The sequence below is a fragment of the Trachypithecus francoisi genome, unplaced genomic scaffold (assembly GCF_009764315.1).
Source record: "Trachypithecus francoisi isolate TF-2019V2 unplaced genomic scaffold, Tfra_2.0 Lachesis_group2, whole genome shotgun sequence".
NCBI lineage: Eukaryota > Metazoa > Chordata > Mammalia > Primates > Cercopithecidae > Trachypithecus > Trachypithecus francoisi.
Genome location: NW_022681465.1, coordinates 137,637,920 through 137,664,274, shown reverse-complemented (window position 1 = coordinate 137,664,274; position 26,355 = coordinate 137,637,920). Strand labels below are relative to the sequence as shown.

Genomic DNA, 26,355 nt, shown 5'->3' with positions numbered 1-26,355 from the left:
ACTGTGACTCACGCCTGTAATCCCGAGCACTCTGGGAAGCTGAGGCCAGTGGATCGCTTGAGCCCAGGAGTTCAAGACCAGCCTGGGCAACACGATGAAATCCTGCTCTATCAAAAAATACAAAAAATTAGCCAGTCTCATAGCCTGGTCTCTACATGAATAAATAAATAAGATTTTTAAAAATCCTGCATTTGGCTGGGGAGTGATTCTAACATTGGACTCCTTTGGGGGTCACAGACAGCTGGTCTACTCCACTCTCCACGGCTCCCACTGCCCCTGAGAGAGAAGAGCTTAGCATGTTCAGCAAGGAGATTTCGGTAAGAATCAGGCAGGGTTATCCTGAAAAAGAGATGATTTGCTGCCGAGAACGAAGCTGACAAGGTGTGTCCTCTGCCTTCACTTGGTGCGTGATTATTTCCAAAGCCCTTTCAGATAAACTACCTTTGGCTTCTCATGTGCAGCAGGTGGGTAAGTGATGTGGGGGGGTTTGTAGCCTCTGCTGGGAGACAGGACACAACAGAATGGAAAGCAAATTGTCAGGGAGAAACTGATCCATTCTGTTGTGGGCATTCTGTTATCAGAGTTTTCTATTTACAGTAGCTGTTTCTATTTGTATTAAAAAGGACTCATCTTACATTTAAAAATATTATAATCGTTTGCAGACATAGAAGAAATAAAATAGGGGCATCTGAATGACTGAGTTTGGGGAACAGTGTCCGATCCCATTTAATCATCAGAACGGCTGGTGCCGCTGGCAAGGGAATGTTATTGCTTCTACATGGAGGACCGGGAAGGGAAGGGGATTGTTCCAGGGTCACAGGGCCTGAGCTTGGACCAGGGGAGTTGAAGACCATTTCCACCAAGGCCATTTCCATTCCAAGATGTAGGCTAAGATTATTGCAGCAAAGATAGCATCTCCCCTGGGTTTAGAACCAGGAACTAGATGGGAGGTAGTCCCACGCTTCTGAAGGAGAAACTGATGCAGGGAGAAGGGCTGAGGCACAGACTCTGACCAGGGGAAGGTGTTTGCCTCCATTTCCTCTGTGGCCCTTGAATCTGCCCACCTCTGGCTGTTGGTGCCTCATTCTGTTCCTTTGTGTCTGGAATAATCATCATGATTATGAATGTAATAAGCATGGTCATTTGTGGAATTTTATAGTCCTGGATATTGAATGTTTTCATTACGCAAGTCCCTGTGCATCCACAAAGCTCCCTGGGAACGGATTTTTCCAAGGGTACAGAGCTGGGAACTGAACTGGGGTTCCTAACCCAGGGCCCCCATTTTAACCTCTACACTGAATGTCTCATGCCCTGACCAATTGGCCAGACCTTAGGTTTGGGGGCAGGGTCTAATCATTTCACCTCTCCATTCAGCACACTGCCTTTTCTATGGGCCAAGGGGAAGTGGGACTGAGAGACACGCCGTCCTTGACCTGGAGGACCTCAGTCAGATTTAGTAGAAGGAAAATGCCCCTCACAAGGTGAACAGGGGACAGACTCAAGTGGGATGAGAGAGAGAGAGAGAGACAGAGAAAGAGAGAAAGAGAGAGCATGCCCTAGAAAGGACAGCCAAGCACACTCAGAGGACAAAAAGGTTCCCACCCCTGGGGAAGCTGAGAAGGCTTCCCAGAGGAGGAGTCAGTGCAGCTGGGCTGAGAGGAGGGGCAGAGGGGTCGGGAGGGAGGGGCTTCTCCTGGCTCCAGCAGCTCTTCCCTGGAGTCTTGCACACTTAGCACTTGTCCCAACCCCTGCCTCCTTCACCTGAGGGCCTCACTGAGAAGAGGGGTCTCTGGCCACCCCTCCCCCATTCCACTTACCCCACCGAAGGCTCCCTCCTACTCTGGATCCCCAGTCAGGATGAGAGCCACCGCTTGGGGGTCCCAGGTTGCACTTCTTACCAGACCCTTCTCTCTGTGGCTGTTTCCCCTTCTGTGAAAAGCAATGTTGAGCCAGGTGGCCTCAGTTTTACCTGATGGCTCTGGGTGCCGGCTGCCGGCAGCGTTGCGGGCCGCTCCTGGGTGGATGGGCTGTTTCCGCCTCTGTGCTCCCCATGTCTTCAGGAAATGTCCCTGGGCTGCGGGGGACCCTCTGTCTTCTGTCGGCAGGCTTGGGGAGGCATGGGTGAGCTGGGGAGGAGAAAATAAACAGTGGCTGTCTGGGTTTTCTCGCCAGGCCTGAGCCAGGAGGCCTCCCTGGGCTCCTTCCCTTATATGGCCAGGCTGCTCTGGGCTGGGAGCTTGCCGCAGAGCTCCCCCACCCTCTACCAGCACTCAGAGGGCTGGGGGTCATTGCTGGTCACCCAGGACTCTGCTGTTGCAGAGGCCAGAGCAGGGCTGAAGGTGGAGGGCAGGCCCCAGGACATGTGGCAGGAATTGCCTGGACAACCTGGGCAATTGGGGAGGATTTATGTTGAGATAAGGGATGGGAGAGAGGAACACCCAGAGAAAGAGGGGACCTACCCCATACTGACTTAACCCCCAACTCATGGTGTGATCCTAACCAAGCCCTTTCCCTCTCTGGGCTTCCCTCTCTGGGCCTCTCAAATAAGGGTGTGGAAAATAAGAATTAATTCTCACAGTCATTCTGTGAGGTGGCAGCTTGTATATCCTCATTTTGCAGAAGGGAAAACCAGCTTGGAGAGGCTAAGTAATTTGACCACAGCTTTCCAGCTGAAAGAGAGCAAGGCAGGATTTGAACTCCGGGCCGTCCGACATCAAGGTCTGTGTTCTGAATTGGCTGGTTGTCAAGGCTCCCATTGCGGGTGACAGTCCCTTCCATGTGCCTTATGGAAAAGGGATTCTGTGAAGTTGCAATCCTGGAAGACCAGGGAGGCCCCAGTGCCCAGTGACCCAGCCTGAAGGAGGCTGTTCCGCGAAGGAAGGGAGACAGAGACTGTAAGTATTCACCCTGGTGTCCCCGGCACATCACACAGGGCATGGCACAGGCTCAGGGATCAGAAAGGGGTGTTGTGGAATCACCAAGAAAGGAAGTTTTGGCAGTCACACCCGTCCCCTCACCCTCAGCCACATTCTGAGGATGAAAGAAAACAAGGCATGAGAAAGCACCAAGATGCCACCTTTAAGACCAGCATTGCCTGTTCACAAGCTCTTTCTTCCCTCTGAGGCATTCCCCGTGTCTTATCCCCAGGCCAGTGTCTTCTGAGCTGACCACTCCCCGCTCAGCCCAGCTGCAGGACTGAAAGATGAGGTGAGTCTGCTCAAGGACGGGGCTCTGGTTGAAGCCTCAGGCTGGGCCCAAGTCCCAGCCAGCAGCAGTGGCCATGGGAGAGGCTGCCGGAGGGGAAGGTGAGGGGGGAAGAGGGGGTGCGTCTGGGAACTGTTCGGAAATGTGCCTCACAAAAGCACTAACATCCTGTGCGCTGTTGAGCTAGCCCTGGAACCTCCCTCACCCCATCCATCATTGTGGCATCCTCTCGGACCCCAGCCCCCTTCCTGAGGCCCACGGGTGGGGTGAGGGAGCAAAGGACCGACTGTCAGTGTGTCCGAGAGACCACAGCTGGCAGTTCTGCAGGCCTGTTTAGTGTCGGAGCTGGACAGTCGGTGGGAGGAGGCGCCTGCAGCCCTCCTAATCCAATTTGTTTAAACCCAGTCTCTGTGGCTTATTTGCTAGTGAGGGAGGCCTGGGTGTGCGCTGTGCCGGGGTGCACGTTTGCACACATTTGTGGGGCATGCAGAGGTGAACAGGTGGACCATGTTATGTAAGACAGGCCTGCGACTTGTCCCACATCCCTGAGTGTCAGCTCCTTTCCTGGAACCCTGCCTCCTCCTCCCTTCTCCTCTGCTCACCTCCAAATCTTCCTGCACTTTTTCCATCCACATGAGAACTGGTGCCAGAATTCCCCTTTGCAACTGACCCTACGTGCAACTCTGAGTGAACGCTTTCACTTCCACAGGCCTCAGTTTCTCCACTTGTCTTATGGAGCTGGCACCTCGCCCTACCTGTTCCACCATGAGCATGAAATTTAAAAATTGGCAAGTGTGGGAATAATGTGATGAATGGTAAAAAATGCTCTGTGTTCTTGAGTTTCACCATGTGCCAAGGGCCACGCCTGGGGACACCAGCCCAACCTCACAAACCCTCTCAAAGTCCTATGAGCTGGCTCTTTATCACTAGGCTCAGAGAGGTTGACTGACTCATCCAAGATCACACAGCCCCACGTCTTCCTGCTTTAGGAGCTCACTTTCTGGGGAAGATTACTATTATTTTCCCACATTTCTCTCAAGTCTGTTATTCACCAAATCAAGTTGAATAACAGAGGCTTTATGTCCAAATCACACAGGTTTTGCAGTGCTATTTTGTAAGGAGAATGGGGTAGACCGGATTCTTGGCTCCTAGTTGGATTTCCCTTCTTGGGTTCCATTTCTTTTTACCTACAACCCAGACTCTGACAGCCCCGAATTGCCCACACTGCCACCAATCAGTGGGGAGGCTTCCTTTACCAAGGCCCATTCTGCTTCTCATCATCCTGAGGCCCGGTTTCTTGGTCATTCTGAGGTTGGGGTGGGGAGTTTATCCTGCGAGACCCAGGTTACTCCAGGAGCTGCCTGCAGGTGGGCTGGGGTGGGGAGTGGATGTGTGTGCCGGAGGGGTAGAGGTGGGGTGGGCTCACAGTTCTGTCTCTGAGCTGCCTGCTGCTGGCCCTCCTCTGGTCCCAGGAGGCTGCCTCTCCAGAGTTCTTGCTTCTCCAACACCAGCGTGGCAGGGGTGGCTCCCAACAGTCAGTGCCCTTGCCTGAAAGAAACAAAGATCTCACCTGTCAGAAGGACACCAGGGTGCCCTTTGGGTACGGTCGTGGCCTCTGAGGGTCCTGACCAGGCTGCCAGGCTCTGAGGGATGGAGGATGGGCCTGGGCCACTTCTGGGTACTCTTGGGCTAAACCTACTGAGATCTTCTGGGCCTCAGAGATCCTGCCCCTTGGGCCCTGCACAACCCTTATCCCTTCTTGGCCTGCCTGGCTTTGAAGGGAGAGTTTCTGAGAAACTCCAAGCTCTAAGAGCAGGAGGAGCCACCTTCCCTTCTCAGCACACCCAGGCCCCTTAACAAAAGAACTGTCCTGAAAGGAAATTTCCCAGAGGCTCCTCTGACCAATGCCCCCACCTCAGCCTCACACATGAGAAAGGAACAGGTAGGGTTTAATCAAAATCTGGGGTTAACATGATGTCCAAGACCAAAGGGACAGGCTTGTGGCTGTCTTTGATGCCTCCCATGTACACAAAGCTTTCAGCCTGCAAAACACTCCCATAACTCAAGGCACATTCACTGATGTCGCCAGAGGTAGGAATAATTCTTCCCCTTTCTGAAGTTCCAGGAGCCTGTGCGATTTGCCCAGGGTCACCTGTGGGACAGCATGAGAGGCAGACTTGAACCCAGGCTCCTGATGCTCAATCCAGCTTTCTCTTGGGCGTGGGCAGTAGCTGGCTGGATGACCACAAGTCAAAGTTATCATTGCCATGGTCATCGCAGAAGCCCCGTGCCCTTTCCTGCCTTGCTCATTTCCAAGAAACATGAGGGGCTGGGAACAGGCCACATCTGTGAGCCAGATGGCACCTTAGTGAGAAGGCTGAGGCCAGGGCTCCAGGCAAGCTCACGAACTCACACACCCAGCTCTTTCTGGGAGGACCTCTTTGCTCACAGTTCCCCTTTCTCAGCTCACTCATGCCTGTGCACTTGTTACAGCCCTTGCTCTCCTTGGGCTCCAGGGCCCTAGGGTTTCCACCACATGCCTGGAAAGAAAAGACACAGGCTTTGAGTCATGCAGACCTGTGTTTGAATCTCGTCTCTAGCACTTCCTAGCTGTGTGGTCTAAAGCCAGTGTCTTCACCTCTCTGAGCCTGTTTCCGACCTCACAGTCTTGTTTGTGAAGGTCAAATGAGGCAGATGTCAAGCGCGAGCCTATTTCCAGGCACATCATAAGCCCATGATAAATGGCTGCCATTTCTATTATTAGCATGGGGCTGGGGCCGTAGCAAAGCCCAGTCATGGGAGGAAGAGCAGAAGCAGGGAGAGAGCAAAGGTCTGAAGAGGCATCTGGGGAAGCTGTGGGAGCCCCTGCGTGTCCCTTTCCATGTCCCCTTTGTCGCACAGCTTCCCTGGGCCTCTGTTCCCAGAGTGCCCTCCCACCCCCTTGACACCCCAGCTGAGTTCACCAGCCTCACACGCTCCGCACTTCCTCCCCAGGGAGGGTTGCTCCGGGGAGTTTTGAGCAAGCCCTGGGAACGCAGTTTGAGGCTGAAACAAGAGCATTGCAGGGAAAAGGGAAGAGAGGGGAAAAAAAAAGACCTGCCCAGCCTAGAATCCCAAGCCTTGCCTCGAGCGGCTCAGGCCCTGGGGACGGGTGGGGTATAGACACCAGGATCCCTGTGAGTCCCTGTCACTTGGCCCTTCGGTGAGGGCAGAAACTGGGAAAAGAGTGACAAAGGTAAGAGCCATCACCTGTCCGGCTGACTGGGCACCAGGCACGTTGGGACATGCTGTAACCATAATGACAGCTAACATGTCATTGGGTGCTTCTGATACACCCCACACTTGCTAAGTGCTTTATTTTACACAGCTTTTCTCATCTGATCCTCAAAGTGACTTATGAGTTAAGTACCAATAATTTTCTTTTCTTTCTTTTCTTTTCTTTTTTTTAAAGCGACAGGGTCTTGCTCTCCAGGATCTTACTTTCCAGGGCAACACCTGTTGCCCAGGCTGGAGTGCAGTGACACAGCCAGTTCACTGTAACCTTGAACTCCTGGCTCAAGCGATCCTCCCGCCTCAGCCTCCTGAGTAGCTGGGACCACAGTCGCATGCCACCATGCCTGGCTAATTTTTTATTTTTTAATTTTTTGTAGAGATGGAGTCTTGCTATGTTGCCCAGGCTGGTCTCGAACTCCTGGCTTCAAGTGATCCTCCTGCCGTGCCCTCCTGAAGCACTGGGATTAGAGGCATGAGCCACTGTGCCTGGCTGAATTAGGTACCATTCTTTTAATTGTTTGTTTCTTTACTCAGAGATCCTTGTTTTAAATAATTAGGTACCATTCTTATCCCTGCATTACTGAGGCTCCAGGGGTCACAGCACTCCCTTCTTGTTACGCAGTTAGTAAAGATTGGCTCCAGGCAGCCCTACATGCATTCTCACAGCTCCTTTGTAAGACCAGCTACTCATCATATCATTTTTACAGAGTGATAACCAGAGTCAATATCTCTTGGCAATATTTCGGTGTATTGTACGTTGGTCTTTCTGGAGAGGAGTTTGTGAACAGAGAAAGCATTGTCAGTATAGGTAAGACCATCTGAGCCCTGGAAAACCATCCATCTCCAGAGGCAAGGAGGCTTCTCCTTTTGGTGGTGGTGGTGTTCTGCCTCTTTCCCATGGCATTTCTCCCCTCTGTGCTGTTTGTTAAAAGAAATTCACATCATGTTGAAGGCATTGGTTCTCGGCGGGGCGCAGTGGCTCTCGCCTGTAATCCCAGCACTTTGGGAGGTCAAGGCAGGTGGATCACCTGAGGTCAGAAGTTCGAGACCAGCCTGGGCAACATGGTGAAACCCTATCTCTACTAAACATACAAAAATTAGCCGGGCACAGTAGCACATACCTGTAATCCCAGCTACTCGGGAGGCTGAGGCAGGAGAATTGCTTGAACCCCCCAGGAGGCGAAAGCTGCAGTAAGCAGAGATCACACCACTGCACTACAGCCTGGGTGATAGAATGAGACTCTGTCTCAAAAAAAAAAAAAAAAAAAAAGGCATTGGTTCTCCCTCTGTCCTAATAGCTTTGCAAAGAGCATGGACCTCCAGGGTTTCAGGGGCTTCGCTGGGACTGGGCAATGCTTTCTAGACAATACAGATGTTGATTTCTTCTGGAATGTCTTGGGTGGGAGGAGCTGCAGGCTAGGTACCAGGTTTTCTGTAGATATGCTATGTGATTGTGGACAAGGGTATTCCCCTCTCTGAGCCTCAAAGGCCCGCATCTACATGATGTGGTGGGGATAGGACTGGACTCCAGAGTGTCCCAAGTCCTTCTAGGTCAGACACGGAGGGACGGTCTGACCCCACCCCATTCCCTGGTGTGAGTGTGCGTGTGAATGCAGGTGAATGGCTGGCATAGATCTCCATGGAGCGAGAGAGAAACTGATGCATCTGGGAATGAGAATGGCACTCCCTCAATGCCTCCCACTCCCTTGCCCCCATCCTACCCTTTATTGCTCAGTCCCAAAGTAGGCCCCAGTGATCTGGACCAGGTGGATTTTCTGCACCAGGACTTGAAGTGTTAGAACATCAGTGCTGGAAGCACCCTAGTCTTGCACCCATTGTTCAGATGAGGAAACTGAGGCATGGAGAGGAGAAGCAAGGAACTCAAAGTGATTCAGCCAGTCACAGGTTCAGCTGGGACTCCAGCAAATGTCCTGACCTCTTCTGCTCACTGGGGGATCCTGATCGGCCAGATGTTAAACAAAGGGGCCTCGGGAGGAAGGTGGAGAGAAGAGGGCCTTTAAGTTCCTTTTGCTTTGAAGATGGAATAATCATGACTTCCTTCTCCAAATATCTTTTGGCCCTTCCTAGAACCAGATGGCGGATGTTTGGAATTTATGTTGTAAATAGTGTTTAAGAAGGGGTGGGAGTGCAGATGTGTTACTTTCTTCCACCACCAGAAAGGAGATCTGAGGGAGAGAAGTGGGGGAGGGAAGCTGACTATGAAAAGATTTTGGGAGAAGGAAGAAGTGAGGGGGAAGGAAGACAGAACAGTGATGCGAGATGGGAGGAGAGGGAGCGAAAAGGGAAGAGAGATGGATGGAGTGAGACTGAGAGCAAGACAGAGAGGAAGAGAAAGGGAAGGGAGAGAGCGATGGGAGAAGAAGGAGGAGGAAGAAAGATGGGGAGGGGGCTCTCAGGGTGCAGGCGCAGAGACACCCCATCTCAAGTTCAGGAGCAAGCCCTTGAGTTTTCTAAAAATAGCTTAGTCTTTCCCCCAGCAGGGTTGGCAGCAGGGACCAAGAGAGGCACGCTTGCCCTTTTATGGTAAGAAAAAGTCCAGATCCTCAGAGCGGGAGCTGGGCTGGGGCCTGTAATTCTGGATGAAGTCCAGCCCCAGGGTCTGGGGTGGGACAGGGCTGAATCGGGGGGAAGACTTGGTGGGATTTCCTGGCCTGGATGGCCCTACCCTTGTGGAAGATAGGGCTGAGGTAGGTGTTGGCAGGGGCCTCCCAGGAAAGCACTGGGGTCCTGGTAGATCCTTAGTGTTATGGCAGAAAGTCTTCTAGAGACATCTGGTCCAACCTGTGTCTCTGTTTTTTTTTTTTTTTTTTTTTTGAGATGGAGTCTCACTCTGTCCCCCAGGCTAGAGTGCAGTGGCACGATCTCAGCTCACTGCAACCTCAGCTTCCAGGTTCAAGCAATTCTCTTGCCTCAGCCTCCTGAGTAATTGGGATTACAGGCGCCTGCCACCACGCCTGGCTAATTTTTGTATTTTTAGTACAGGCAGGGTTTCACCATGTTGGTCAGGCTGGTCTTGAACTCCTAACCTCAGGTGATCCACCAGCCTTCGCCTCCCAAAGGACTGGGATTACAAGCATGAGCCACTGCACCTGGCTGTCTCTGTTTTATAGAAGAAGAAACTGAGTCTCAGCCAGGGGAAGAGATCGTAGCTCCCTGTATGGGGGTTTAAGCCACCAAGCTAAATGGCTGCCGGGGTCCACACAAGGACAGCTTATGTGCCTGTTATTCTGGAGAGCAGTGTGGTCAGTGGCAAGAGCACTGCTAGGAGTCAGGAAACCCAAGGCCCATTCCCAGTTTGCTGTGTGACCTTGAGCCATCTGTGGACTCTCTCTGGTCTCAGCTTTCCTCACTGGGGTGATCTTAAGGGTTTTCTTAGCTTTTTGTCTCTCTGGGAATTTCACAGCTAGAAAGCAAAGCCTGGGCATAGAAGATGCTGCTATGAGGTGAAACAGAATCCCTGAGCTGCTATTTTCTTTCTGTGCCTCACTCACTTCCTGTGCCGAGCCGGGCAGGTAAAATCTGGGATGGACCGAGACCGATGGAGAGGAGTCCTTGCAGGAGACAGGAGGCAGATCATGGCTGGAATACCCCACTGCCCAGCTGGTTGGGTCTAGCCTCTTTTTTTTTTTTTTTTTTTTTTTTTTTGAGACAGTCTTGCTCTGTCGCCCAGGCTGGAGTACAGTGGCGTGATCTTGGCTCACTGCAACCTCCACCTCCCAGGTTCAAGTGATTCTCCTGCCATAGCCTCCTGAGTAGCTGGGATTACAGGCACCCACCACCACACCCGGCTAATTTGTTGTATTTTTAGTAGAGACAGGGTTTCACCATGTTGGTCAGGCTGGTCTCAAACTCCTGACCTCATGATCTGCCTGCCTCAGCCTCCTAAAGTGCTGGGATTATAGGAGTGAGTCACCATGCCTGGCTGGGTCTAGCCTCTCATTGGACACACTGAGGCCAGAGGAAGCTGCATGCTCAAGGTCACGTTGAAAGTCATATGAAGAGTTAGGACAGAGCCAGGAATAGAACCAAGGGTTTCCATTCCCAGCCTTGGGCTCTTTCCTCTGCAGGAGGCCAACAGCATTGGGGACCATCTCTGGCTGTTCAAAGGGACCTCCTGGGCAGAGCAGCCAGAACTCAAGATAGGCTGCCATCCTCTAACTATCCCTTGGAGATAGTTGCATCCTGCCTGGCACCGCCTCTCCTCTGTCCCCTGCCCTTGACTGTGAAGAGTGTACCATAGTCTCCATCTTTGGCTAGAAGGCAGAGAAGAAGCAAAGGATGTGGTCAGTCTGGCAGCATGATTTTGGGCATGTCTTTCCTTGTCACTGGGCCTCAGTTTCTGCATCTATAACACAAGGAGATAGGCCCTGATCCTCTTTAAGGTCCCTCAGCTCTAAAAGGACTATGATGCAATGAGTATGGGATTGAACACCAGGAATATTTATTAAGCATCTACCAGGGGCGCCAGAGTGAACGTGATGGATGTTGTATGACTCTGAGCTCTGCAGTCAGTGTGAGGTGGGGGCACATTGCCTGAGATTCCTGGAAGCCCCATTCCCAAGATCCTTCTGTCTCTATTCTAGAAACCCCTGGGCTGACTCTCTGAACCCAACTTGAACCCAGGTTTGGCAGCTCTGGTCTTCAGTATCTAGGGAGGGCTGCTGGCCCGGGCGATGTAGTTGCCCACTGCTCCAGGACCCCCACAGGTGCTTGGCCATGCCCTTGACTTCTAGGTCCTCTCCATCATCTCCCACGCTGCTGTCCACTTCCCCAAGCCCTGTCTGGTGGGCCACCCAATCTACTCCACACCCTCCGTCTCTCCATGCTTTTTCTGTGACTCAGCCCAAGAGGATTCTTGCTTTCCTTTCCCAGCCTCCTATGACACCCCCTCTGACCACTGAGGGAAGAGAAAGGATGGAACAGAAGAGAAAGGGGGAAAAAAAGAAAGCATCGTGGTTCTAAATTTGAAGCTTTCCTGTGACCCTCCTGGAATTTCCACGCAGACTCTCTGGAGCGTGTGAACAGGGCTCCCAGGGACCCTGGCCCCCTTTGTCTCATTTCTGCCGGGCGGAAGGCCATCAGCTGAATGTTCCCCGGGGACCTCCATCTCACAACCAGGCTCCAAGTCTCTTTGGTCAGGCCTGGTGTCCCCTGGGAAGGCAGGAGGCAGCAGTGGAAAGGAAGTGGGAGGTAGGAGGTAGGAGGTCCAAGAGGCCCTTGTGCAAAGTTAGGGCAGAACTGATGTCATGTCTGGCTGGGAATCTGACATCCAGGCTGCAGGAAGGCTCAGCTCATGATTTTCCCAAAGCGGCTAGAGCTGGCATGTGAGATCCGAGGCTGGTGGTAGGAAAGGCTATGATGCCCAACCTCTTCTGATGTTTGGCTTCTCTCTATGGTGTCTCTACTAAGCTTACATACCTCTGGTGATGAAGAGCTCACTACAGATGTTCCTTAACTTATGATGGGACTACTTCCTGATAAATCCATCGTCAATGGAAAGTATTATAAGTTGAACGTGTTTTTTCTGTTTATTTTTTGAGACAAGAGTTTTGCCCTGTTGCCCAGGGGTGCAGTGGTGCAATCTCGGTTTACTGCAACCTCTGCTTCCCAGGTTCAAGGGATTTTCATGTCTCAGTCTCCTGAGTAGCTGGGATTACAGGCACGTGCCACCACACCCGGCCAATTTTTGTATTTTTTTTTTTAGTAGAGATGGGTTTTTGCCACATTGGCCATGCTGGTCTCGAACTCCTGAACTCCTCAACTCCTGATCTGCTCGCCTTGGCCTCCCAAAGTGCTAGGAGGACAGGTGTGAGCCACCCCACTTGACCCGAATGTGTATTTCTGACTTGCGATATTTTCAGTATAGAATTGGTTTATCCGAAGTAACCTTATAACCCCATCACAACTGCATTGTAAGTTGAGGAGGGTACCAAATGCATATAGCTTTCATAGCATTTTAAAAGAGAAAAGTGTAGCTCAGGATGTGTCTGTACTTCCTAATCCCCTCACCCTCTTTGGACAGACTATTGGAGGTGTCTTCCTAGTATTCTGCTGCCATTTGCCATGTCCTCTGGGGCTGCACAGAACAAGTCCCTGCTTCCCAGGAAGCTCTGGAGTGGTCTGAAGATGGTGACTGCAGCCCTCGGGCATCCTATCTCTCCTAGTCCCACCTGAGCTCTCCTTTCCCCATTGCCTGACATCTCAGAGTTGCCCATTATCCAAATTCCTAGGTCTCTGCCCTGCACTGGGGTTCTTGGCTGATGGTATTTTGGGGAGAGGGACAAATAGGCTAAAGAAAGTCACTCCCTCCCGGGGACAGACAGATACCAAGGAGAACTTTCCCCAAGCTCTGAGCCTTTGGTTTCTGTTGCCAAAGCTACCGCACACTCTAGGCCTTTCCTGTTTCTCCAACCTCCAGCCTCTCTGAGTTTCAGACCAACTCTCGGTTCCAGCCAACCGGGCTTCCCTACTGTTCTCGGAAAATGCCTCTGTAGTCCTGCCTCCGCACCTTTGTACACAGAGCTCTCCACCTGGAATGCCGCCGTCTTCTCTGTCTATCCAGGGCGTGCCCCCAGCTCCTTAGATGTTCCCTCTCTGAGAATCCAGGTGTCTACTGTCACACACGGAATGACCTCAACTGTCCCCTCTGTCCCAAACCAGGGAACATCACGACCTGAGGCCCCAGAGGAGTAGGGCACTTACCCAGGTGTGCTGGCTGCAGAGCCAAGGCCTGGTGCTAGCCGGCCTCTTTCTCCTTCACCCTGCCTTGCTCAGCTCATCTGGGCAGATGCTGTCAGACTCATTGGGGTTGTTGAGTCACTTGCCTGGTGGCTGGCAGGCTCTGGGCAGGCTGAACGGGGGCCTCTGAGCCCAGCAGCCCAGCCAGGAGTGGTGTCATAGCCTCTGTGGATGCCATCCCCAGGCTACCAGGCAGCCTCCCTCCAGACACTCTACCCCCATCCTGCCTCCCTGGAGGGAGAGGAGGAGTAGAGTATGTGGCAGCAGAGCAGTTTGGAGCTTTTTTTTTTTCTTTTTGAGACAGAGTCTTGTTCTGTCACCCAGGCTGGAGTGCAGTGGCGTGATCTTGGCTCACTGCAACCTCTACCTCCTGGGTTCAAACAATTCTCCTGCCTCAGCCTCCAGAGTAGCTGAGACTACAGGCACGCGGCACCAGGCCCGGCTAATTTTTGTAATTTTAGTAGAGACGGGGTTTCACCTTGCTGGCCAGGCTGGTCTCGAACTCCTGACCTCATGATCTGCCAGCCTTGGCCTCCCAAAGTGCTGGGATTGCAGATGTGAGTCACCGCGCCCGGCCTGCAGCTTTCTTATCTCCCTTGAAGCACAGCTAAGGTCAGAGGAGGAGACTTTCAGGAGGGGGCTTAGGCTTGTGGCTGGCGGGGGGTTCTTGCATAGGAGCCATGGTGGGATGGCTTTCTCCAGTCTGGACCTAGCCAACTGCCCCTTCCTCAGAACTCAAGTGGGCTGTGCAGGGCATGGGGCAGCCCAAGACTGACGAGGCCCCCAAGGTTACTCAGCCCACCCTATGGGGTGCTTCTGGGTAGAAAGGACTGTTTTGCCAGGGTGTACATTTTTGAGCCTGAGCAGCGGTGGGGGGTCGAAGGGTCTCTTACTTCTCTTACTGCAATCATGCCTAATCTGGAAGGAGGCTTCGGACTTCCAATGGCCTCCTCCCCCAAATGCCAAAGGCCCTACTAGGCAGGTCAGAACCAGAGCTAGTTCTGGTTCACAGACCCATTGCGGGTGGTCCTAGAGTGCAGCAGCTAAACACATGATTTTAGAATCAGTCAGAACTGAGTTTGAGTCCCAACTTGGCCTTGTACTGGCTGTGTGACTTTGGGCAAATGACTAAACCTTTCTGAGCCTTTGTGTGCCCAGAGGGATAATGGTATTTCTCTCAGAGGTCCAGGTACTTGAAAGGACTTGATAGATGGCAGGTGATATTTTTGAGGGAATCAGGGCAGTTTATCCCCCAAAGTCCAAAGAGTTGGTGCCCAGAAGAGCATCTCTTTGTGCTGTGAAGAAGCTGTCTTTAGTAGTCATATTTTAGCAGTTATTATTATAAAAATGTAATTTAAAAATTTATAGTAGAGACAGAGTCTCCCTATGTTGACCTTCAGGCTGATCTCGAAATACTGGGCTCAAGGGATCCTTCCACCTTGGCCTCCCAGAATGCTCAGATTATAGGTGTGAGCCACCATGCCTGGTCTTAGCAGTTATTTTTTTTTTTTTTTTTTTTTTTTTTTTGAGGCGGAGTCTCGCTCTGTCGCCCGGACTGGAGTGCAGTGGCCGGATCTCAGCTCACTGCAAGCTCCGCCTCCTGGGTTTACACCATTCTCCTGCCTCAGCCTCCCTAGTAGCTGGAACTACAGGCGCCTGCCACCTCGCCCGGCTAGTTTTTGTATTTTTAGTAGAGACGGGGTTTCACCATGTTAGCCAGGATGGTCTCGATCTCCTGACCTCGTGATCCACCCGTCTCGGCCTCCCAAAGTGCTGGGATTACAGGAGCAGTTATTTTTTATTGACTACTTACTATGTGTCAGTCACTGTTCCAAGGGCTTCGTGAGTTTTAGCTCATTTAGTGAGTTAATCCAGACAACTCAATAGACCAATGAGACAGGTACTCTGAAATCATCTCTATATGACAGATGAGGTCACTGAGGCATAGTGTACCTATGTAAGTCGCCTGAAGTCCTACTGCCGCTGTGAGGCAGATGCAGGATTCAAACCCAGCAGCCTGGCTCACATCTGGCACCTCTAAGTGCCAGCCTATTAGATCTGAGCCCCACCCAGCCCTGCTCCAGACCCGCCTGGTCCCCTCATCACCTGGGCACAGGGACTCACTCCACATTGGAAAGCCCCCAGGCTTTGGAGTCAACTTCAGTTTCCTCATCTGAACACACGGGGGCCTGAGTGAGTGGACCTCTGTGGGCCATGAGTGGGTCATTCACACTGTGCATTAAGGCATGTTTCGAACTAGAGTAAAGGTTTCTGGTGGTGAAGTGTTGTTGCCAACAGCCTCTTTTGCAAGTGGGCAGGGGGCTGGCCAGGGCTCTCGCAATGTGCGGTGAAGCCCCATGGGACCTGTCTAGACAAGCTGTTAGCAGCCGGCAGCCACCTTGGGCTCTTTCCCCCAAATTCCTGCAACTCACCCTCCCAGGCGAACTTTGATTGGACCCCGGCCACTGCATACTGCTGGGCTGGGGAAGGACCACAAGGCAGTTCCCATCCCACCCCAGGGCCTTCGTAAATGTCCTGATGAGGGTGCTCTGCAACTTGTGGGTGGAGGGCAAACTTCTAGACACCTTTGTGCACAGGAGCATAGCAGCCTACAGAAGGCATACCTATGTTTTTATTTCCATGGCTTCCTTACATTTTTTATTACACAAATTTGATACATGCAAAATGAAGTGTGCAACCTATATGCTTCAAGGAATCTGATGACTTCAAGTGTGGTCAAGGAGATGGGGACACTCAAACACTGCTGATGGGAGCATTACCTGGTTCAGGCACTTTGGAAAGCAATCTTGTGCTCTCCTGTAAAGTTGATAGGCCTGCACCCCAGGACCCAGAACCCCTTCTAGGTATAAGCTCTGGAGAAAGTCTGGCTTATGGGTACTAAGAGATGTGGACAAAAATGGTCATCACGACAATTTGAACCAGCCTTCATCCACCCCATGGTGCTGAGCTCCCAGGAGAGTTCAGTTGGGAAATTGCAGGAAAAGCCCAGCAGTGAGGACCTCAGAGATCACTTCCCTGAAACCCTCAGGCTCACCCAGGAATCAGACACAGCCACTTGAGTCAGTGATGGTGTGTGGTGTGGAGCCCGGATCTTTCTATTCCTCAAGGATAGGTGTTGGCTGGGTGCAGTGGCCCACGCCTGTAATCCTAGCACTTTGGGAGGGTGAGGTTGGGGAAATTGCTTGAGCCCAGGAGTTTGAGGCCAGCCTGGATAAATGGCGAAACCCTGTCTCTATAAAAAATACAAAAAATTAGCCAGGTGTGGTGGCACACGTCTGTAATCCCAGCTACTTGGGAGGCTGAGGTGGAAGGATCGCTTGAGCCTGGAAGGCAGAGGTTGCAGTCAGCTGAGAAGCGTCACTGCACTCCAGCCTGGTTTACAGAGCGAGATCTCATTTCAGAAAAGGAAAAAAAAAAAAGGATAGGTGTTGGGTGTCATTTTCCCCCAGAACTGGCCAGGCTGGGAAGGGGCTGATTTTGCCCAAAGGGCTGTGGCGTGGCTGGGAGGGACCAGTGATAAACTTTCTGTTGTGGGGAAGCAGCAGGGTTGAATGGAAGAGCGGTGGCCTCAGAGCTAGAAGGCTTGGGCTCCGGCTCCGGCAGAGCCTCCCTCCTGGCCTCCGTCTCCTCTGTGAGGTGGGATTCTTCGTTACCGCCCTCAGAGGTGTTGGGGTGGGCAGCCCAAGAGTGTGCATTCTACAGACGCATAGACTGGGTTCAAATCCCCTTGGCCACTTTTTAGTTGCGTGACATTGGGTGAGCTGCAGTGGCTTCCTTCTCTAGAAAGTGAGGGCGAGGGAACGATGCTGATTTCTGCCTCACAGGAATCCTGGGAGGATTAAATGGTAATGCAAGCTGTTCAGTACAGTGTCTGACTCCCAGAATCTCCCATACATATTCTGCCCCCTTCCATGAGGCCTGCTGGAGGGTCCCCAGGAAGTTTTGAGGTAGCTAAGAGGCAGGGCAGGAGGTGGGAGACTCCTGGGGGAGTTAGCACCCCCAGGGGCAGCTGGCACACACGACTTAACAACTCGTGAACTGTGTGACCTCAGGTAAGCCACCTAACCTCTCTTTACCTCAGGTACCTCATCTGTGGAGTGGGGATAATAATTGCCCCTTCCTCACTGGCTCTTGTGAGGAGTAAATGAATTAGTTCATGTGAAGATCTTAGGTAATGCCTGGACCTCACAAGAACTCCACAAATAGTGTAATCTATTTCTCCTGATTTGTACCACCTTATGGAATCCCTGGCCAGGCAGAGAGGCAGGTTCTCTTCCAGCTCTGCCATCAGCTCGCTAAATAACTTAAAGCGGTGCTTTCTCTCTGTGGCTTCCATTGCCTCGGCTGTTTGTGAGAGTCCTAGGCTGCCCTACAGCCTGGCATTTCCCAACCTTCCATGTGCATGGGAATTCATGGGGAGCTCGTAATGTAGATTCCTAGGCCCTGCCTGGGGTGCCCTGTCAGCAGGTGAGTGCACAGTGGTTCAGATACATTGCTCACACAATACCCTAGAAAGGCAGGAAAGGAGGCCCCCCAGTCCTTCAGGCATCTCAAGCTGATCACCTTCCTGTGTCCCACAGCCTCTGACTTTCGATTCCTCCTGCCTCTTTCCAGAGCCTGTTCCAGAGCCCTTCAGCAACTCTGGGCATTCCCTGGCTGGGTTCCATTCCCACTTCTCCCTCAACATAGCTCAGGGTATCTTGCCCACAGGAGGTGTGGGCTCGGACTGCAATGTCACATCAGCCCCATTCATCCTGCTCTATGTGCCTACATCCTTCACTCCTCATGACGACCATGCAATCTCAGAACTGTACTCATTTTACAGAGGAGGAAGCTGAGGCTCACACAGCAAGCAACTTGCCCAGAGTCACTTGTCCACTAAGTAAACAAGCCATAGTTGGACCCAGGCAGTTGAATTCAGAGCCTCCTTCTGAACCATGTTGGCCTTGGGCCTTGTGTGACAAGAAGCAGGAAGGTGAGGGTACCTGACAGAGGCCGGTGCTAGAGGACTGTGCTCTGTTCTGGGCTCTGGACGTAGCCAGAGCGTGTTCAGAGGAGCCCGACTCCACGTGGTCTGTACATCTTCAAGTTCCAAACCTAAGCCTCTGCCTCTACCCAGCCCTGCCTCCCATCACAAGCCTTCTGCGTTTCTCTGAATCTCCTGGTCCCACCGCTTCATCCTCTGAAGCCCTCTGCTGTCTTCTCCATCCTTTTCCTACTTCCACGTCCTGCACTCCTGTGTGGTCGAATCTAGAGATCAGTCCTTTCCCCACCAGAGGCTGGTTGCAGTCAAGTTCATCTGGAGGGCTCAGGGCAACCCTCTGGCCAAGCCTTCAGTCACAGAACCTTCAGCTACTCTCCCTCACTCAGGCTCAAATTCCAAAAGCTCCCACAGGGCTTCATCTGCTTGGACTCCAAGCTTGTGGTCAAAGGGCAGACTCGGCTCAGGGATCTCCTGGGGGAACTTCCCAACACTGGCTGTCCCTCAGGCACAAACAACTCAGAAGCCACATCTGCAGAGGAATCATTTTGTCCAATGGCCTTACTATACAGATGGGGAAACTATGGCCCAGAGAGGGGAAGGGGCCAGCCCAAGACCACACAGCCAGGCACTGAGAGCAGAGCTGGGGCCGGAGCCTAAGTGCCCCCGTCTCCTCTCGCCAGCATCCCTTCCCACTGCTCCATGTGCAGTCAGCACCCAGCCTTCCCAGGATCTCTGCCTGCCTGCCAGAGCCTGAGCTTACATTGCTTCTTCCCCAGCTTTGTTTCTTGAAACCATTATTTGAAAACCGTTTTCCTTGCCGGGAGCCCCAAGCTCTCGGAATTGCAAAATCAAAGCCCCATAGAATGAGGAAGAAGCACTGCCTATGTAGAAGCCAGGGGGACTGCCCCAGACTCGGGCGCCGTGGTGAAGCTCGGGCTGATAGGATGTTAGCTCTGACTGCTCCCTCTGCCCCTTCTTCCCCCAATTGACTACAACAACAAGGAATCCAAGAAGCCAACAGGACCACAGAATTAGAGCCGATGAGCTGGATGGATGCTTAGAGATCATTGACTCCAGCTCCTGTGTAGATGGGGACATCGAGACCCAGAGAATCTGTATCCAGAAAGGGACAGAGCCAGTTAGCAAGAGAGCAAGACCCCAGATGCAGCATCCCGCTGGGGAAATGTCCCAGAGGCCCCCATCCACGGACCCCAGGTCTACTGCTGGTGCTTACCTTTCCTGGGATCTGGTCCAGGTGTGGCTCCTTGGGGCCTGGAGATGGGAACCAGCCTGTTTGGTGAGTGGTTGGGGTTGTCACTGCTTCTCAACTAATTAGACCCAGCCTCGGGTGCCCCTCGCTGCCACAGGGGCATTTTTAAGCAGCTGGCACTGAGCCCCCCTCCCCTTAGTCCCTTGCCTGCGGCTCCCTGGCCACAGAGGCCACTCTGCCTTTTACCTTATATGAGCTGAAGAGGCGAGCCCCGTGTTGGGGCGAGGCGGGTGCTGAGCCCTCCCAGGGGCCCCCATTGGCCCAGGCGCCCCCCACGTGACTACCTCGCCTTGACCTGCCCCCGGTGCAGAATGTTGCTTTTACCCCCTAAGGAAGGAGTGGTTGACAATTTTCATATTTCTTCTAAATTTGGAGATTTCAGACAATGCTGGGAGGCTTGGCTCCAGCCGCCAGAGGCCCATGTGGAAGTCATTAAGCCTGAGAAGGGGGGCAGGGGAGAGAGGGAGGTAGGGAAAGGAGGAGGAGAAGGAGGAGAAGGAGGAGGAGGTGGAGGAGGAGGAGGAGGAGGAAGGGGGTGGGGAACAGAGTTCTGAGGGTTGCCAGTTGTCAGCCTGGGAACAAGAGCAAACTCCCTGGGAGAAAGCTGTGTGAGAATTTCCTTCCTCTCACCCAGCCCCTGCGTCCCGGGACTGCAGTGGGAGTCCTGAGACCTTCTGGGAACCTCCAGTGGGGGAGACACCAGTCCTGGCTCCCGGAATCTGGGTGATGGGAATGGGGGGAACAGGAGAACATGGGGAAGGAGAGCCCAGACCCTGAGAAGCTACCCCCATCATCATGCAGACGAGGCCTGGGCCTGACAGGGAAGATCCTGACCCAGCCACTTGGCAGGGTCGCCACAGGGCAGGGGCTTGAATCTAGAACGCCCTTCAGGGGGATCTCTTTCTCCTGCCACCGCAGTCCTGAGAAATGCCCATCTCTTGCCGGAGTTCCTCTTTCTCCTTTTGCTTGGCTGCCTTGGCCTCCTACAGATTCTTTAGCGTTTTTCACGCCTCAGGGCTTTCGCACTTGCATTGCTCGCCACCAAAAATGCCTTCTTGCCAGAGCTTCCCGTGGCCGCTCCTTCCCCTGCTCCTGTCTCCGACTCAGAAGTCCCCTCTGGAAGAGCCATTCCCTGGTCCCCTCAGTATTCTGTCACACCCTCTGCTTGCTTCCGTCTTAGGACTCGCCACTTGTGTGTCTATCTTACATGTCCACGGTTCTAGTTTCTTGCTGGCTAGCTCTTTCATGAGAGTGTGACTTCCCCTGGCAGGCTCTGGGTCCCCAGGCTTCCTAGGGTATCTGTGAAGAAAGGTCAGAAAAGACAAATCAAGGGATCACGGGAACCAGGCCTCAGCTGCCAGCCTAGGAGTGTCGTGCTGAGGCCCATGGAGGAATCCTCCCAGGGGCCAGCGGGGCCTACTCCCGGGGCTGCCACCCGGTCCTACCTTCCACTGTGCAGAGCTTCCCTTCTGTGGCCAGGCCTGCTGGACCCCAGCGGTCCCTGTTCACAGCCTCGTTCACAGTTCCTCAGACCCCCAGCCTGGATGGGCCTGCCAACCCCTCTCTCCTCCTTCCAGGCCAGAGGCTGTGGTCTGCCTGTCACTGACCCCAGGACCCCCTCCAGTAGCACACAGGGCCTTGTGACATCCTGAGTGCGGCCAGTTGAGGGCCCGAGGGGGTGGGGTGCTGAATCAGACACTGTCCCTGACCTTAAGAGGCTCCTAGTCCAACAGGAGGATTAAAAATGCCATGTCCTTACCCGTCTACCCTCCCTCATTCCTTCTGAGGAAAGAATTCTGTTGGTGTTGAGAGGCTGGTGGGCTTCTTCCTGCCTTGGCCACTTCCTAGCTGTGAGGTCTGGACAGGTTATTAAACTGCTGCTCCCAGCCTCCCTTTCCTGCTGGTGCCTCCCTTTCCTCCTGGGTAAAATGGTGAGAATCACACCTGCCTTCAGCATTGCTGTGAGGGCTGGGTGAGGTGGCCCGTGCAGTCCTGGGGGAAGGTGAGCAGGACTCAAGTCAGACTTGGCTCAGCCCTGCCCCTCTTGTCCCCACAGTGGGGCTGGGAAAAGCCCTCCACCAACTAACTTCTGTGAAGATCACTGTCTCCTCTGTAGCACAGAGTGAATAACATGACTGAGACAATGGTTGTGAAGGTTTAGCCCCGAGCCTCTTCAGAGTGAGGGCTTGATCGATGTGAGCTATGACTCAGAGTTGCGGTGTAAGAACCCGACACAGAGGTTTCACCACTAATGTCATCCCCTTCTTTTCCAAACCAAGAAGATGAATTCCATTCATGTGCATGCCCTGGGGTGCAGGTCAGAGGTGGTGCCTTAGGGAAGGCTTGTGACACCACTCCCTACCTCTGCACAGTGGCCCAGTTGAATACTCCAAAGCACCACCGACAGACTCTAGGGGGAAGATAAAGCCGGCCTAACAGAAGCATCGTGTTTATGTAAAGTCCACTCTGGAGGCTGTGAAATGTAAGTTATGCTTCTGTGAGTTCTGCTACTGTATAAACAGTAGAGAGTTTGTCATCAAGAACGAAGAGAAAAACTAGCAGTGCAAGCTGTGGAGAGAGCTCCACCATTTCAATGCCTAAAAACTGCACCTGGCTGAGTGCTTTGGTTGGCTACGTCTGTGAGTCAACGGGCTTGGTCAGCAGAAAGCCCATTGCGGGAGGTCAAGACAAGGAACTGAAGCCACCTGGAGACAGGTCCTTGAACATCAGGAGAGAGGTGTTCTGGCACCAAACTAGCTCCAAAGGTGAAGTATATGGCAGCCATTTGTGACTCAGTGTCCATAAATCTGTCTCAAATATTTGGAAGCTGTTTCTATTTCCTGCCCATACTATCTCTTGGGAGTTATGAACACTTTACATTATGAACCACTCACTGTGTGAAGTGGCTTTTCTTTCCAGACAGGGAGAGGCAGCCTTGAAATCCCTGCATTCCTTGAGAAAACCAGTCGACAGACTGCGGCTTGGTATGTGTGAGTAAGGCTTCTTGGGAGGTGAAGGGAGGTTCCTGTTAGGAGCTGACTATGAGAGTGAATTTGCATCGGTGAGTCCTGTGTTTTCAGAGGGTGTGTTTAGTCAGGGGGAGCGGGATGCTGTCCAGGAGAACAGAGGACTCATGGGCCCTGGGAGAGCCGGCTCTACTTCTCTACAGAGTGACCAAGGGAGACCTTGAATTGATACCTTTAGTTGGAACCTTTAGGAAGATGGAATCTAGATCCACATGGGAAATACTTTTTAAGCCAGTGGAATTCACCAAGGATGAAGTGGGCTAACAAGCTGTCTTGATAACGTGGTGAGTTCCCTGTTACTAAGGGAATGCAAGCAGAGGCTGGACAACTTAGCAAGTTCCTTCCAGCCCTGAGATCCTATGGACTTTATTTCACCCCTTCTGTTCTCACCTCCCAACCTGTCCCTAATGTCCAACCCTGAATTCACACTAATTCTACCCAGAAGGCTCAGTTCGGAGGTGGCCGGTTGGGAAATAATTTTACATTGAAAATGTCCATAACCCCTGGGTTAAAATCAAGCTCCATATATTCTCTTCAACGAACATAAAACTTTTGTTGTTGTTGTTGGTAGCGTTGTTATGTAGGAAGGTAGGAACATGGACAATTAGTGATGAAATGCCTATAATTATTTGCCTTGCAATCCAACCATTTTCTCGAAACATCATACCATGGAAAGCTGTCCACATGGCTAGGCGCAGTGGCTCGCACCTGGAATCCCAGCACTTTGGGAGGCTGAGGCAAGAGGATCTCTTGAGCCCAGGAGTTTGAGACCATCCTGGGCAACATGGTGAAACCCCATCTCTACAAAAAATACAAACAATTAGCTGGGCCTGGTGGAGTGTGCCTGTAATCCCAGCTCCCTGGGAGGCCGAAGTGGGAGGATCACTTGAGCCTGTGAGGCAGAGGCTACAGTAAGCCAAGATTGCATGATTGCACTCCAGTCTGGGCTATAGAACGAGACCTTGTCTCAAAACAAAACAAAACATAGCAAAACAAAACAAAACAAACAGAAAACTGTCTACAACTTCAACTTGCTACTGAGTTTTCTTTCTTTCTTTTTTTTTTTTTTTGTTTGTTTTTTTGAGATGGAGTCTTGCTGAGTAGCCCAGGCTGGAGTGCAATGGTGCGATCTCGGCTCACTGCAACCTCTGCCTCCCAGGTTCAAGCGATTCTCCTGCCTCAGCCTCCCGAGTAGCTGGGACTATAGGTGCGTGCCATCACACCCAGCTAATTTTTTGTATTTTTAGTAGAGACGGGGTTTCACCGTGTTAGCCAGGATGGTCTTGATCTCCTGACCTTATGATCCGCCTGCCTCGGCCTCCCAAAGTGTTGGGATTACAGGTGTAAGCCACCGTGCCCGGCCCAAGTTTTTTTTTTTGTTTTTTATTTTTAAAAGCATGGTATTGAAGAAGAGAAATTGTATAATCCCTTTTAAGTCAAATGATGTGTACGTATGTGAGTGTGTCAGGAGAGGGTAAGTGTGAGAGTAGCAAGGCGCCCTGCTGGAGGTTGAATTTGTGTGTTGTCTCTTCCCTTATCTACTGCATAGCTAGACGAGGACAGGAAGTCACTGTGGAGTGCCCAAAGATAGTATCTCTGGGAATGGCAGGGGAGGGTGAATTGACTCATTGTCCTGGAGAAGGATGTAATACACCTTTTGTATTGATCGCCAGGGAAGAATGGTTATGGCAAGGGGAACAATGGTGTAGCCCAGTCCTCCCAAATCTTTGTGGGAAAGGCTTGCATTGAAGGGCCCTGGGTGGTTGGCTTGGAGCCCTTCTCTGGTCTAGGGAGAGCACCGGCTTCCACCACTGTGTCTGCTTTGGGAGTAGTGAACCTGACTGACAACTCGAATATTACTCACCAGGATTAGCTTCTGCTCGGTTATTCATGTCCTTCCACCATGGTCAGTGCATTGATACAGGACCAAGTGGGACTGGATACCTCCTTCCAAGATGCCTGTACAGGAACCCTCTGTGTGTAAGCGGGAGGCAGTGAGAACCCTGTAGAGAGCAGCTGGGCTGCATGTTGGACTTCCTGCTATCACCAGCACATGGGGCTTGAACACTTGAAGTTTCGAGGAAAACCAGGCCACACTAATTGCACCCTGAACTGCGCAGGGGAACACAAGTGACTGTGTATGTAGAATGCACTGTGCGATGTGTGAAAGAATGTTCAGTGAAATAAGAACAGAAGTTATCTCTAGGTGGTGGGAATCTGGGGTGATTTGGGCTTACTTCAGTATAGTTTTCTGTATTTGATTTTTGTTTTGATTTTCATTGAGCATTTCTTGTTTTTAGCGATTAGAAGAAAAGACAATTATCACATTTATTTATTTATTTGAGAAAGTTTCTTGTTCTGTCACCCAGGCTGGAGTGCAGTGGTGCAATCTTGGCTCACTGAAACTTTTGCCTCCTGGGTTCAAGCGATTCTCCTCCCTCAGTCTCCCTCAGCCCCCTAAGTTGCTGGAATTACAGGCACATGCTACCACACCTGGCTAATTTTATATTGTTAGTAGAGACGTGCTACCATACCTGGCTCATTTTGTATTGTTAGTAGTGATGGGGTTTCACTCTGTTGGCCAGGCTGGTCTTGAACTCCTGACCTCAGGTGATCCACCTGCCTCAGCCTCCCAAAGTGCTGGGATTCCAGGCATGAGCCACCACACCCAGTCCAATTATCACTTTTAAAAAGGCATACAACAAGACCTTGATAGCTTACTTTGTTTTAGAATTTATGTATGGCAACTGTGCAAAATTGATAATTTAATTCAGTATCCATTGTCTAATCAAGTCTTACCAGTCAGGGTCCATGTGTAGGAAAGCGACTATTCCTGCTCATTTGAGCAGAAAGGGATTTACTACAGGGAATTGAAAGCTTATGCAATTAGGAAAATTAGAGAAGCAGGCCCTAGAAAGGACCCTTGGAAATGACTTTGAAAACCACATAATTATTCTGTCGGGGCTGTTGCTGCCTCTGCTGCCATCAGAAGTGATGTGATGGTTAATTTTATGTATCAGTTTGATTGGGCTATGGGATGCCCAGATAGCTGGTAAGGCATTGCTCCTGGATGTGTCTGTTGCGGTGTTTCTGGAAAAGATTGGCTTTTCAATGCAGATCGTTTTTTGCCAATGCAGAGGGGCAACATCTAGTCCATCGAGAGCCTGACTAGAACAAAAGGGTGGAGGAAGGGTGAATTCTCTCTTCTTGAGCTGGAACATCCATCTTCTCCTATTTCCAGATATCAGAGCTCCTGGTTCTCGCTCCATGGGACGCTGGGACTTATACCAGTGGCACCCCTGGCTCCAGGCCTTTGAACCTGGACTGAGTCATATCAGCAGGTTTCCTGGTCCTCCAGCTTGCAAATGGCAAAACGTGGGACTTGCCGGCCTTTGTAATCATGTGAGCCAGTTTCCGAGATAACTCTCCTCTTCTATGTGTCTGTATATCCTGTTGGCTTTGTTTATCTGGATAACTCTGACTACAGTGGACTCTGGAGGGGGAGCTCCACTGTCATGTGAAGAACACACCGCTGCAGCTGTGTCCAGGGTTAGGAGGCCACTTCTGCCTCTGCCACACCCACAAAGTCAGCGACCGATTGTGTCAGGCAGGGCTGCTGTAACCAAGTACTCCAGGCAGGGTGGTTTAAACGATGGGAATTTATCTCACAGTTCTGGAGGCTAGAAGTCCGAGATAAGTGTCAGCAGAACTGGCTCCTTCTAAGGCTGTGAGAGAGAATCTGTTCCAAGCCTCCTAGATTCTAGTGGCTTGCTGGCAGTCTTTGGTATTTCTTGGCTTGTAGATGTATCACCCTGATC

General features: G+C 51.9%; 1 protein-coding gene across 6 annotated transcripts; it reads right to left on the bottom strand.

Annotated features, from left to right (window-relative positions):
• Nucleotides 1-631: 631 nt before the first annotated feature.
• Nucleotides 632-19,959, bottom strand: LOC117065585. Of its 6 annotated transcripts, XM_033180533.1 has the most exons (4): nt 4,461-4,623; nt 2,577-2,669; nt 1,970-2,126; nt 632-1,100 (listed from the first exon to the last, which is right to left on the bottom strand). In XM_033180533.1, exons 1-4 carry the CDS (start codon nt 4,507-4,509, stop codon nt 1,082-1,084), a joined length of 318 nt encoding a protein of 105 aa, XP_033036424.1. In that variant the 5' UTR covers nt 4,510-4,623; the 3' UTR covers nt 632-1,081. The 6 variants fall into 6 exon arrangements, 2 of the variants coding, with proteins under 2 accessions (XP_033036424.1, XP_033036423.1); XR_004429981.1 differs by lacking the exons at nt 2,577-2,669; nt 4,461-4,623 and adding exons at nt 4,631-4,752; nt 19,476-19,959 and having other exon boundaries at nt 632-2,126; XR_004429983.1 differs by lacking the exon at nt 4,461-4,623 and adding an exon at nt 19,476-19,959 and having other exon boundaries at nt 632-2,126.
• Between the last annotated feature and the right edge of the window lie 6,396 nt (nt 19,960-26,355).

Excerpts from the sequence above, each read along its gene's own strand:
- LOC117065585 (XM_033180532.1), bottom strand. The coding sequence starts at position 2,937 with ATGCCCTGTGTGATGTGCCGGGGACACCAGGGTGAATACTTACAGTCT. Across the intron at positions 2,127-2,576 it reads TGCCACCTCACAGAATGACT|CTCACCCATGCCTCCCCAAG; the intron begins GTGAGAATTAAT and ends TCTCCTCCCCAG.